At 44.2% G+C, this 13019-nt stretch overlaps 1 protein-coding gene across 1 annotated transcript; it reads left to right on the top strand.

Annotated features, from left to right (window-relative positions):
- The first annotated feature begins 1252 nt into the window (after nucleotides 1-1252).
- ATP6V0E1 (ATPase H+ transporting V0 subunit e1) lies at nucleotides 1253-11142 on the top strand. The gene is made up of 4 exons (XM_066197322.1): nucleotides 1253-1387; nucleotides 3066-3113; nucleotides 7941-8067; nucleotides 10624-11142. Exons 1-3 carry the CDS (start codon nucleotides 1284-1286, stop codon nucleotides 8032-8034), a joined length of 246 nt encoding a protein of 81 aa, XP_066053419.1. The 5' UTR covers nucleotides 1253-1283; the 3' UTR covers nucleotides 8035-8067; nucleotides 10624-11142.
- Nucleotides 11143-13019: the final 1877 nt, after the last annotated feature.

The following is a 13019-nucleotide window of genomic DNA, read 5'->3' as shown; positions in this document are numbered from 1 at the left end:
TCCTGCTCGGCATTTAAATATTCTTTTTGTATTTTGACTTTGTAAAAAAGACACTGAATTCAAAAGCTCTTTGTACCCGTTTTTACTGTTGGGAAAACCAGGTTTTTTTCCTGTAAAGAAATGTTTCAGCCAACCTGAAAGAGCAGTGCAGTCCTGAAACATCCATCTTAACAGTCATTGCATTTCTCTTTTTAGATGTGTCCCTGTTTTTTTCATATTGCCATGTTAATTCTGTGCACTGTATATATTATTAATTCAGGTCTTACTAATTAATTATTAATTAAATAATTGATCTAATGAATGGCAGAGTTTGAGGACAGAGGGGTCTATGACCAGTGCTCAAGAGGCAGAGCTGACTGGTTTGGGGAGGGATGGGGTGAAGCAGTCTCAGTGCTGTTGTTGGTGCTGTTCTGGAGGAATTTTCTGTGAGAGGAGATCTTCCCTGGCACTTTGTGCCTCCAGAATTGAGAGGAGATCTTTCCTGGCACTTTGTGCCTCCAGAATTGAGAGGAGATCTTCCCTGGCACTTTGTGCCTCCAGAATTGAGAGGAGATCTTCCCTGGCACTTTGTGCCTCCAGAATTGAGAGCTGCTGCAGCATCGTGTTGAGAGCAGCCCTGCAGTTCAGTGAATTTACTGGCTCAGTGAATGGCCCTCTAATTGCTGGTGTGCAGAGGGAAAGAAATTCATCTGCCTGAACAATAGAACCTAAAAAGGATGCTGGCAGTCGAGGAAAATTGCATTTCAGAAGCCGTTCATAGGCCTGGCAGTGAAGCTGTGTTGGGTGGGCTGAGTGGGTTTCTCTGAGGAACGCTCAGAGGTTTTGTCCTTCCCCCTCGTCCTGCCTCATGTGAAATTTCTTCCCCCTTGAGTGGGTGTTTGAGGAAGTCCGTGAAGTTTGTTCGTTCCCGAGACCTTTCCAGGTGCGGAGCTGTTCTATGGGGTCATGTCCTGCATCCCAATTCCCTGAGGAGCTCAGAGCCGGCCCTTACCCGGCAGGAGCTTCGTGCCCCGTCACCCGGTGGCGTGTTAGAGATGGGGATGAGGAGCCGGGCCGGCGGTCCCACGGCAGCCCCGGTGCCATCTCAGCCCTGATCCTATTGCAGTCCCGATCCTGGTCCCGATCCCGGTCCCGATCCCATGGCACGTGCCCCGCGCGCTCCCGCGGCCCCGTGACTCCCGCCCCGCGCGCTCCCGGCGCTCCGGTGACGTGTCGGGCGCTGATTGGCGGCCCCTGCAGGGCGTGGCGGGAGGCCCCGCCCCCGCGCCCCTCCGAGCGCAGCCATGGCGTACGGCGGCCTGGCGGTGCCCATCATCGTCATGAGCGTGTTCTGGGGGGTGGTCGGCGGCGTCCTGCCCTGGCTCGTTCCCAAGGGGCCGAACCGCGGGTGAGTGACCGGGGGGGGCGGCGGGCACCGGGCACCTTCCCTTCCGTCCCCCCGGGGGTGTGCGGAGGCCCCGGCGCAGGCGGTGCCGGAGCCCTGAGGCGCCCCGAGGCTGCCCGGGCCCCGCGGGCTCCCGGAGCGGCGCTGGCGGAGCGCGGACGGGCCCGGGCCCGAAAACCTCGGGGGCTGCCAGGGCCGGGCGGTGCCCCGGAGCCCCTCGGGGTTTGGGTTTCCCTCAGGGTCTGGGGTTCACCTCTGAGGTGCCCAGAGGAGCTCTGGCTGCCCCTGGCAGTGTCCCAGGCCAGGTTGGACAGGGCTTGGAGCAGCCTGGGACAGTGGGAGGTGTCCCTGCCTAAACGAGATGAGGTTTAAGGTCTTTTCCAACCCAAACCGTCCTGTGAAACCTCTGCAGACCGAACGTCCCGTGTCAAGGTGGTTCATTGTCAGGCGGTGTTTGAGCAACAACTTCCTCTTTCTTTCCTTACTTGACCTTTCCCGACTTGCTCCGCCGTCCTCTGGTTCCACGCTGGGGGGACTGGGAAGGCTGCGGGAGTGGATTTCAGTCCTGGCTTAAATGTGTGTGAGGACAGCAGCAGGGCTTCTGAGCTGAGGTTTTCCCTGCAGTGCTTGTGGCTGCTCAGATTAAAAAACAGACAAGTTTTTGTCTTTCTCTTTTCTCTAGGAGATAATGGCTTCTTAATCTCTCTTCCTCTCTCTGACACTCCTTCTGCTCCACAGGTACCAACTGTCTTTTCTCTCAGTTCTTTATCTGAACCCTCAATATTCCTCAGGCTCTGATATTTCCTGCCTCACTTTCAAACCCGATGTGTGTTTTATGCCTGGAAACGTGCCTGTCCTCAGAAATACCTTGGGGAAATTGCTTCCAGGCATGGAAATGTGGGAATTCTGTGCCTCACCAGCAGAAGTTACCCTCATGACCCACCAGGAGGTTTTGTTGCTCAGCTGGAGGAGGAAATACATAGATGGAATGCCTTTTCGTAATTTGAAAAGGAAAGAAACCACTCCACTTTGCCACTGAGCTGCAGAGATCACTGTTAGAAAGCCTCATTCCCTCTCCTCCCATTTCAAACCCATCTCTGTGTGTGTTTTTAGCTGCAGTTTGACCCTTTTCAATTTCAAGAGCTTGGCTCTTCCTTCTTTCCAGCTTCCCAGTGGTTTCTGACACAGCTGTGTTGCACCAAGAAAGGAAAATTTCCCACTACAGCCTTGAAGTTTTAATTTGTATTCGCTTTGTAAAACTCCTCATTCATTTTAAAAAATTAAAAGTGATGTTTCGACACTAAAAATTTCCTTTAAGTAGAATTCTGCAAGTGGAGAAAGGGTTTGTTGTGTGCATACAGCCTCACTAATGTGAAGGACACTGCCTCAGGTTTTGCTGCTGCTGACAGTGGTTGTGTTAAATCCAGCTGTAAACTGTCTGGCAGAGCTGCTTTTGTGTTAAATCCAGCTGTGAAGTTTGGCAGAGCTGTGTCAGCCCTGCAGGTCTGAGCCTCTGCAGTTTCACTCAGCTGGAAGAAGCCAGAACATTCACGTTGAGTCATCTTTCATATGATCAGAGTTAAACTTGTCCTTGTTTGCTGTGTTTTTGTTTTTTTTTTTTTTTCCCTCTGTGGTCAGTGACAACAACACACCTGATGACATTTCTCCTTCCTCTTGGCAGAGTTATCAACACCATGCTGGTGACCTGTGCTGTTTGCTGCTACCTGTTGTAAGTACAAACAATGTCCTGCCCCTTGTAACCACGAGCTCCTTTTTTATAGAGCAGTCAGAAGCTGTTTGAACGTGGCACAGAGATTTAGACACGTTCTTTGACAGCTCTTGGAGTTCTAAAGACCTTCAGTGTACTGAAGGGACTTTCCCATTGGGAAATAGTGAATTTAAAGGGAGCTGAATTCTTCTTGTTGTTCTCTGCATGGACTTGCTGTTCCTCCCTCACAAGTAAAATGATACTTGGTCAATTCTGAGCTTTTCCTGATTTTTAGGCTTTTTTTTTTTCCCTTTTTCCTTCCCACTTTATATTTAATTCTGAGATAACACTAATTCAAACCCACTGAACAGTTTTGCCTGAATATATTCTCAAGATCTGATGAAGTGGTGGGTGGAAAACTGCTGAATGGTGGTTTTTTTTTGGGAGAATTTGATACATTAAGACCATTTCTATTTAAATGCACAGTGTATTTTGAGGCTGCCTCCTTTCTGTAGGAGATTTAGTAGCAATAACAAAGTGATTTGTTCATATAATATTATAAAGTATAATATTCATATAATTCGTATAATTTTTTAATCAGGATTTAAGCCAGCTGTAGCTGGAGGCTGCAAGACAAATCTTGCTTCTCTTTGTCTCTCTTTTTAAGGACTGTAGAGACTGATCTTGTAAAAACAAAAAAACTGCTGTGCAGAAATAACTTTGAAAGAATTTGTTATGGAGAGCAAAGTGATAAAAACCTGACCTAATCTTAAGGGTTAACTTGTTATAAAAATTATTATTTGGAGTTCCATTCTCACCTGAGCAGTATTTGTACTTTCTTGGACTGTTTAGGCATTATTTGTGCTATTCAAAGGAATTTAATGTAAATATTTAGAGAAATGCATCTCAGTGTTGACATGTTGGTTTAGACAGGTTTGGTTTAGGTTAATAGTGTGATATTCAGGGTTAATATCAGTTTATACTCCAGAAAATTGATTTCTATTCCGAGTATTTGATATGTGAACTCCTAAGAATTCACTGTTGCTAAACTGTAAAAGTCCAGCAAATTTGGCTCTGGTTTGTATCCACAGAAGTTTTTAAATTTAAGTTTTGCTGAGTGGATATAGAAATCTGAGAATTTATGCAAGCAGCTTGAATTTGGGAATCTCAGTGCTATGATGGTTCTCCTTGCCCTGCACAGGGAGTTTGTAGCAGCCCAGTCTCATAGAAATTCCCAAATGTTTGGCCAAGAAAGGGAAATTTTTTTGGTGGTTTTTACTTTTTTGGTGGTTTTTACTGGGTTGCTGCATTTATGTTACCGCAAAGTTGGGTGGGGTTTAATTAGGAGGAGGGTTTGAGCTTTGTTTTGGTTTTGTTTAAATTTAAAGTTCTCACTTGGTTTTTTTTTATTTCTACAGAAATAATTTCCCACTCTTCTAAAACCCTTGAGCTTTAGGGTTAGGTCTGGATTATGACGTGAAATGGATTTGTTGTAGAATTCCTTAACTTTGGGCTGAATTCTGTGAACTCTTCAAATGCACAGTTCTATTTGACTTGTAGGCTTAGTTGGTTTTTTTATCTCAGCAGACCCATTACAAAGCCTACTGTCATTGAGATGTTTTCTAAACTGCTCTTGCATGTCCAGGGGTTCTTTGGTAATTTTGTGGGCTCTAACACAAAATTTTCTGCATTTCCTTTGGCTGTCTCCAGTTATACTTTGAAAAAAAAACCAAAAAGGCAAAATCTCAGGATGTTTCCAACCCTCAGTAGTTGTACCCAACCACATCAATTGTATTTGTGGTGTCTGCTTGCCAGAATGCAACAAAAAGCAGATTTTTCTCCTCATGTTCCAAGACAGAACTTGCCTCATCACAGAGTCTTTCCCTTTTTTTATTTGCTCATTTATTCTGTATAAAATTGCAGAACAGCCCTGGTTGGAAAGGATCTGAAAGGATGTGGTCCAACTTTCTTCCCTCTGTTTTATTCAAACATATGGAAGTTTATTGTTCCTGTATCCTTTTCCTTTTGAGGGGGAGGAGGCACTGAAAACATTGAAGACCTTAATTTTGGGTGATTAAAGAAAGAGATGAGTTTTTCATACCAGTGTTAAAGGAAGCCCAGTGGATTATTTCTGAGGGTTCTTCATTGGAAATGTTAGGATTAAAATAATTTCTGCAGCCCCAGGTATTTGTGTGTCCTCAGCAGTGCTGCTGCTGCTCTGTGGAGCTGTTTAGTCTCTGCTAAACCTGCTTTTACACTCTGTGAGTTACCTTTCCAGTTGAAAATAGGGAAAAAACAAATTCCTGTCTTCATTAAAGACCACTTGATAGAACTGAAGTCGAAGTCAATCACATTTGAAACCTAAAGCTGTTTCATCTGTATTTAGATTTAACAGTGATCATTTTGAATAATTATATGGATTACATGGGATTCATTTGGATGTTCTGTGGAAGGTATTTTGCATCTAATTTGTGTACAGATCCTGCACCCAGCAGCCTTTTGAAGAATAAACCACTCCCAGGAACATCATCAAATCTGAGGCAAAGTCTCGGGAGTTACTGCTGCAGAAATTAGAGGTTACTCCATATTGTGAGGTGCTGTCAGAGTCTAAATCTCCTTTGCTGTGCACAAAGCAGGTCCTGAACAGTGTCATCGTGTCCTAACAGAGGACAGGGTGCTTGGAAAATTGTATTATCTGCTGGTGATTGTAGCAGGATTAAAATCTGGATGCCCAAAGTGACATTTAAACAGAGATAGCAGGACCTTAATTTGTAACACGAGCACAGACAGATGGCAGTTGTGGTGGGAAGACCTTTTAAAAAATCTCTCTGCTACAACAGAAGGGACTTTAATTTCCTTGTCTGAGCTGGATAATTAACAGTAACTGTTCCAAGTGGGATCTGTTAGAATTTAAGGAGCTGTGGGTGGCTCGAATGCCATACCTGCTTTTAGCAGCCCTGGCACATTGCAGCTTGGACCCAGAGGTTTTACTCTCGGTGCTGCATTTTGCTGTGTGCTGTCAGGCTGGATTGTTGTATAAAGCAGCATCGCTTGAGCAAAACACTTGGGAAAAGCTTTTCCATGACTTTACCGTGAATGCAAGGCAGCTGCAGCCAAAAAAACTGCTTTAAATTCCTCAGGGGAGGAGGAATGTGCTGCTGCCTCAACAAATGCCTTTTGAGACCTCCACTCTGCTTTTCCCAAAGCCTGGTGAGTGACACAGGGTGGGATTCTGAACTCCAGCAGAACGAAATCCAAATTTAATTCTGCAATCAAAGGTGCTCCCAGCAATTCCCAGCCACGCTGGGGCTGAGCTCGCTCGGGGAGCAGCGAGGGGTGAGAGATTCGTGCCTGGAGTTCCTTCCTGCTGTGCAGTGACAAAAGGAATAATGTGCTTTAACAGGCTTTTAGTGTTCTACCCTCCTCCCACTCGTGTGACTTCAGGATGCTGGAGGCAGATGGCACAGTGCTCTGTGGATCTGAGAAATTAACCCTCACAAAAGAAATTCCGGGATCGTTTTTAAGAGCTGATTTGCTTTTCCCTTGAGCAGATTTAACACCGTGGTCTCCAAATGCATTGTTGTCACTGCTTTGGGGACAGCAGAGCAGAAACGTGGCAACCTAAAGGTTTTTGGCTATTCTCAGTGGTGTCTGGCTGATGTTTTAATTCCTTTGTAGAGCCTGCTCCGTGTTCCAAGGCTTGTGTGACTGCTGGGCTGCTGCAGGCTCAGCTCCTTGCTTTAGCTGGAGTTCTCCCCCGTGCAAAACTGAGAGGGGGCATTGCAAAGAAATAATATTGGTAAATCTGAAGAGGATGGATGTGTTTTCTGTAAATCTGCCCCCCATCTCTTGCCCCTGGCTGTTTGCAGGCGTTTTGTAGACGACCTGCTCTTGGTTTGGCTGGTCAGAGCATCAAGGTTTGTGTGGAATTTTCCATGACTGCCTAAGCACTCTGATACATTTGTGGCAGCTCCCATTACAAAGCTGCTCTGCTTTTTCTCCTCCTTACAAAGCATTCTAGAAATAGCAGACAGATGAGCCAGTGTGTTCACTAAATGTGTTTATATAGTTAGTATTTAACATAGATTTTAATCCATGGGAGCATCCATTGCTTCTTCTGACTCTTGTAACATTTAAAAAGCAAATATATATTTTAACAGTGGAATATTTATTTCTGTTTAGCTTTGCTGGATATTTTCCAGCTACATTCCTCTTGTTCCTTCTGGCCGTGGCTTCTGCAGTGTTAGTTGGTGCTCTGCTCCAGTGACAGGGCTGCTGTTCTGATCATCTGGGATTTGTGTCATTTGGGGGTTGGTTTTTGGTCTTTTTTTACCCTTTTGCTTCAGGTCCTTGTTTCTTGACCTCTGCCCCAGGTTTAAATTCACTTTCGTTAAGTCTCTGAATCACATACCATGTCTGCCAGGGCAGGTTGTCCTGCACTGAGAAACAAATGAGAGAGGATGTTACTCAGAGGTTGTTTAGAGGATGCTTCAGAGGCACTGAAAAAAGGTCTGTCTCTTTTATGTTTCCATCCTCTGAGCCCCCGAATACCTGAGTTCCATGTGTCTCAAAACACTTTCCTGCCAGAAGGGAGGTGCGAGGGCAGTGCTGTCAGGTGGGTTTGTGTTGCTTTCAGCCGAACAGGACAATTTATTTCAGTTGCAGTGATTTGATGCCACAAATTCAATTGCTGCTGTCTGCTCCTTGTGTAGAATTCTTATTTGAACCCAGACCTTCCTAAACCAGCCTTTTCTCCTCTGAAAGTCCTCGCGTTTGGACAACCTTTCCATTGTCACCAGGTGCCATTTGGCTGATCTGTCTCTCTTGGGTTGGGGGGTTGTCTTGCAGTTGGCTGATTGCAATTCTGGCTCAGCTCAACCCTCTCTTTGGGCCTCAGTTGAGCAATGAAACGATTTGGTATCTCAGATATCACTGGCCTTGAGGATGTCTGTGCTGTGCTGCAGTTCACTGGCAGGTGAGTATGATCACATTTATTGATTTATTTGATTTAAAGCTTCAGGAGACATTGAACAGTAATGTGAGCAGTGTGCTCAAACTATTGTAGCTCTTCTGTAGGAGAAATCTGTTTCTGTGGGCTGCAACAAAACATTTTGGATGTTGGTCTTTATTAGATACATGAAAGGCTTGAACTGAATTATTGAAGTTATTTTTCTTTCTATCTTGTTGTGTGGGGCTGTGTGCAGGGGTTTGTAAGGAGAACAAAACATTACTTCCAAAAAAAAAGAAAAAAAAAGAAAAGATAATTCGACCAGGGTGTTTTTTAACAGCTAACATAAGTGGATTTCCTAATCTTTACCAGTTGTTAAAGCTCTCCTCAAGCCTGCTACCATTTCATCTAAGCCCTGTCCTGATTTCCAAGGCAACACAGCATTGCCCTCATTCATCTGGGAAGTTGGACTGGAAGCTGCCATTAGAATGTTCTTTATCTCCTGAGCTCACAGCCTGCTGGTTGATTTTGTTTTTAATTGCAGCCTGTGTGCAGTTTTAATCCCCAGGTGAGCCTGGTGGTTGCTCTCTGGGCAGTGCTGCTGGAATGTGGTTCCTGCACTTCCTGGGCTTTTTCACTGGGCCAGCAAAAATAAATTGTATTAAAAGTACCTTAATTCTGTTGGGCTTGTCCAGGAGGGCAGCATTTGGAACTGAAGGTTCAAATGAAGGAAATGTGGAAACAAGTGGCCATGATTATAGTTTTTAAGCTGGTAACTGAATAATTAAACACTTTTTTTTTTTTTTTGTCCTTGTACAACACAGTGTCAGTTGAGTGCAGCAGGCAGTGACCGTTGATGTTTTAGCTCTGTTAACTGCTTTGTGTGAAGTGTCCTGGACATTTTCTCCCCAGTTTCAGAGAAGGCTTCCTGTGAACTGGGTTGTTGTCACACTGGGCCTGTGCGTGTGTCTGCAGCTCCTTTTAAGCACCAAGCAGAAGCTCAAGGTAGACTTGGCCCTGCTTCAACTCCAGGCCTGTAATTAGCTCAGTCAGTCAAGCACAATTTCCTAGGAGCATTTTCACTGCTTGGGTGCTAACATATAATTAGTTAGCTAAAACAGAGAACAGTGTGTTTTGGTAATGGGCATAAAGATCCCCGAATCCCATGGGATGATTCAGTTGCCTGGGATCTGAAATTGGACTTATCTGGACATAAAATTTGGGCTTCAATTTTTGTTTCTTCAAACCAGCAAGGATAGGCGGGAGGTAAGACGCAACCTCTGGACTCCAGCTGACAGGATCAGGCCTTTCCCCTCCATTTCAGTGAAGGATTTTCCAGAGAACTGCAGATAAATTTGTGCCAGGGGAGAGAGGGAACTTGGGTGTTTGAAGATGACTGCAGAGTTTCTGAGGAGTTGTCATTTTTAAACTCGTTAATGGAGAGTTTCAGCCCTACATGGCACATGCTGTTGTGTTACATGAAGGAATTTGCTTTAACCTTTCATCTGATCTTATTGGCTTGATTTTGGAAGAAAATTAAGGTGGTTGTCTCTGAAAAAGCAAGGTTTAGAAAAGTAAAAGCATATAATAATCCTCAAATACCTGTTCTTTGCTGCTTGAAATGTCACACCACTACCCTGTTGTTTGAGTGCTGTTGCAGGGCTGGGGTGCTCCGTGTCCTGTCCTTGCTCTTGAGGCGTTTGTGCCTAGACAGGAGCTGTGAGTGAGATTCCATCTGATCAGAGCTGGGATCTCTCTCTGACACTGCACGAATTCCCATCAGTGCAGCAACCAGTTATTTCTGGGGTTTGAGATGTGCTTTTTCAGCATTCAGGGGATATGTACTATACTTATTTCTGCCTCCTGTTCCTTTCAGCTGAGGTTTGGGTGGATTAGTAGGGAAAATGCAAAGAGAATGAAGTGCTAACTCCCAAAGTGGAAAGATCCTTAAAAATAAGGATGATTAAAGCAAACCTATTTTACTTTATCAACTGAGCAGCCTAAAAATGCTCCTCGTGTTCTGCTGAGGAACTCTACATCTGCTGGTTTGATTGATCCGTGCCAAATTCCACAAGTTTGCTCTGTGTTTTCAGGCAGTCTCCCTCCCATCCAAGGGATGATTCTGTAGCAATTCAGTTGATACATCACCAAGTCAGTGGCTTGTGTAAGAGCACACAGAGCTCTGTAGCCGTGCTAAATCTGGGCTGTGGACTCTTCCAAGCTGTGCTCCAGCACTGCCTTTTCTCCTTAGCCTGGTGAATTCACAGTCTGTGTTCCCAGACCAGGAACTGTCTTTATGCAAGTGGAGCAGGGCTGTCATCCAGCTCACTGGGTGCTGTTACAGCAGTGAAAACATTGGAGGGAAAAGAGTTGTTCTACCAGCTTAGAATGTAACTAAAACTACTTGCAGCCACTTCAGGAATGAAACTGCCAAGAAAACATCCACACGGCTGAATTATCTCCAGTTCTTGACCATTGCTCAGTGTGTTTGTGGGATGGAAATAGCTGTGGTTGACAGCCAGGCCTCCAATTAGCAAACTGTCTCCATGGAAGGGAATAATGAAGTTGCCTCTTGCTTTGCAGGTGAAGAAGAGATGAAAAACTCCAGTGACCCAAAGGTGCCCTTTCCGTAGCTGGGTGGATATGAACCTGCAGTAATGCCTTAACCTTTCTAATGATTCTTCATGTGGCTTCTTCAAAGCCCTGTGTTTTTTCTTATTATTCCATTTAACAGAGTGCCTAATGCAGTTTATCCTCCTCTTTGGTACTGTCATTTTTTGACTGTTAACTCTAGATGTGATGAAAATTTCTATTTTTACGGGTCATGGAATCACATTTCCTGTTCGTTTTATCTGTAATAACTCTTTATATTTGCAGGTCTTAGCTTGTGTGTCATTGTGCTGTTCACCCCTGTTCTGTTTGCACTGGACAAAAGTGTGTGCAATAAACTCTGTGAGGAGAGGAGAAATGGTGGTACCACGTGCTGATGGCAATTCTTTTTTTGTTTGTTATTTTTTTTTTCAAATGAATTGTATTCTTGAGAACCCTGGCCTTAAATTTCTCATGCCTAGAAATAAATCTAATCCTCTGCTTGATACAAAATGTTCCCGTGCCATGTTTAACTGTTACTTTTCTGTGGGTTTATTTGGATACTTGGAGTTGAGCTGAGGGTATTTAGATGAGGTGGATAAATTGTAATGAAGTTAAATAGTACGAATAGATGGGGGATTGTGGAGACCTCTGGGGTAGATCTGTAATAGGATTAAATTTGCAATCTAAAACTGCTGGAAGGTGCAGGAATAGGTGAATGCTTGGCTTGGGAGCCTCCTTCCAGGAACTCCCCTCTGTCTGAGGGGGACTCAGAGTGGCAAAGGTAAGGAACGTGGTTAATTTGGATGAAGCCTTCACAGTGATTGTGTCAGGAGGCTGATTTAATCCCTGGCACATTTGGAGGATATTTATAGCAGCAAATGGCTTGAATTGAACAGCAGTCAGTCCAGTTGTTTTGTACTGCCCTGTCCCTTGCATGTGGAATTGCAGAGCTGGGAAAGCACAAGGCAATGGAGCTGAGTCCGTGGGACTGGGGATGGATCTGGCCAGTTGTTTGCTGAGGAGCAGCTTCAAAGGATAGAAATGCTGCTTTCTGACCTCCTGGCCAGATAAATGACAATTATTCCCTTTATTGTTATACACAAGGACATAATGGAATGGTTAATGTTTTATTTGCTTTTTTTCCCTCTTGGATCCCACCATTGACTTGTTCAGTGGGACAGCACTCGTTACTCCACAGGAAATTCCAAGATCCTGACATGTAACTTGCAGTGATCCAAAACTTTGGACACGGTGAATTGCAAAAGAAGGAAGAACGTGCCCGTTATTACAAATAAGCATAGCAGCTGTTGGGACTGGAATAGTGGATTTTTTTTTTTTTTTTTTTGGTCATGTTACCTTTTAAGAGCTGTATTTTACTGTGCAAGTTGTTGTACATCATCATGTTACACAGCCTGGACCAAATAATTCCTAGGAAAATTGAAACCAAGTGAGCATATAAAACCTTAAGGTTGTTGTTTGATTTTTGAAGTGTGTGGAGAATAAAATATGTTAACACTGTATGAGCAGAGGGAGAGAAATACTTCAAGACATCGTTGACAGATTTGAGATTTTAAAATGCATTGATCTGCTTGTCATATTTAGCCTAAAGTGAAATATACCAAAGGAAAACATTCAGTGGCAAACGGTGCTGTTTATTGTGTTACCCCTGTCTTTAACAAGGTTTCTATTTTAGGTTCTAAGCTATCACTTGCTCTAGAAGAGAGAAGTGAAACAATTCCCGTGGGGTGTCTCCCTGGTGTGGAATTCAATGGAAAGAGCTATTCCAAGCCGGGACAAAGAAGCCGTAGAGCAGTTTTCACCTAAATGCTTCCCAGGAAGACATTCCCCTTTTCCAGAGTGGTTAATATTTCCTCTGAAGCAGATGCCAGCTGGTAGCACGACTGAAGAAGCTGAAAACAATGTTTTGTGTCTGTTCTGCTGGATGTTGCATGGTGGTTGGGGAATGGTCTGCCAGGATTTAACACTGCTTGGGATAATTTCCTTTTTTTTTTTTTGCATGACTGCAGGAAATTAGAAGGGAGGGATTCAGCCATTAACTAACAATGCAGGTACCAGAGCATTTATCACACGTCCCTCTGTTTTCTGACAGCAGAAGAGAATGCAGAATGTTCAAGTATAAAAGGAAGAAGTTTGTGCCTGAAATGGAAAACTTGTACCTGTGTTGAAAGATATTTGGATAAAAAATGAGGAGGGTGAAGGGAACTGACTCCATAATGAAGTTGTGAAGACTTTTAAGTCATAAACTCTTGCAATGTGTAGAGCGAGAGTTCAGGTCAGGGTCATTTCAGAGGCTTGTAACTGCTTTTGTTCATATTGTTTAGGAAATGCAAATATCTGCTCCTCACACGAAATTGTTCTGGAGACCT

This window comes from Chamaea fasciata, unplaced genomic scaffold (assembly GCF_029207755.1).
Source record: "Chamaea fasciata isolate MVZ Bird 193981 ecotype frontalis unplaced genomic scaffold, bChaFas1.0.hap1 SCAF_15, whole genome shotgun sequence".
Taxonomy (NCBI): domain Eukaryota; kingdom Metazoa; phylum Chordata; class Aves; order Passeriformes; family Sylviidae; genus Chamaea; species Chamaea fasciata.
The sequence above is the reverse complement of the archived record's forward strand: the minus strand, read 5'-3'. Positions and strand labels throughout refer to the sequence as shown.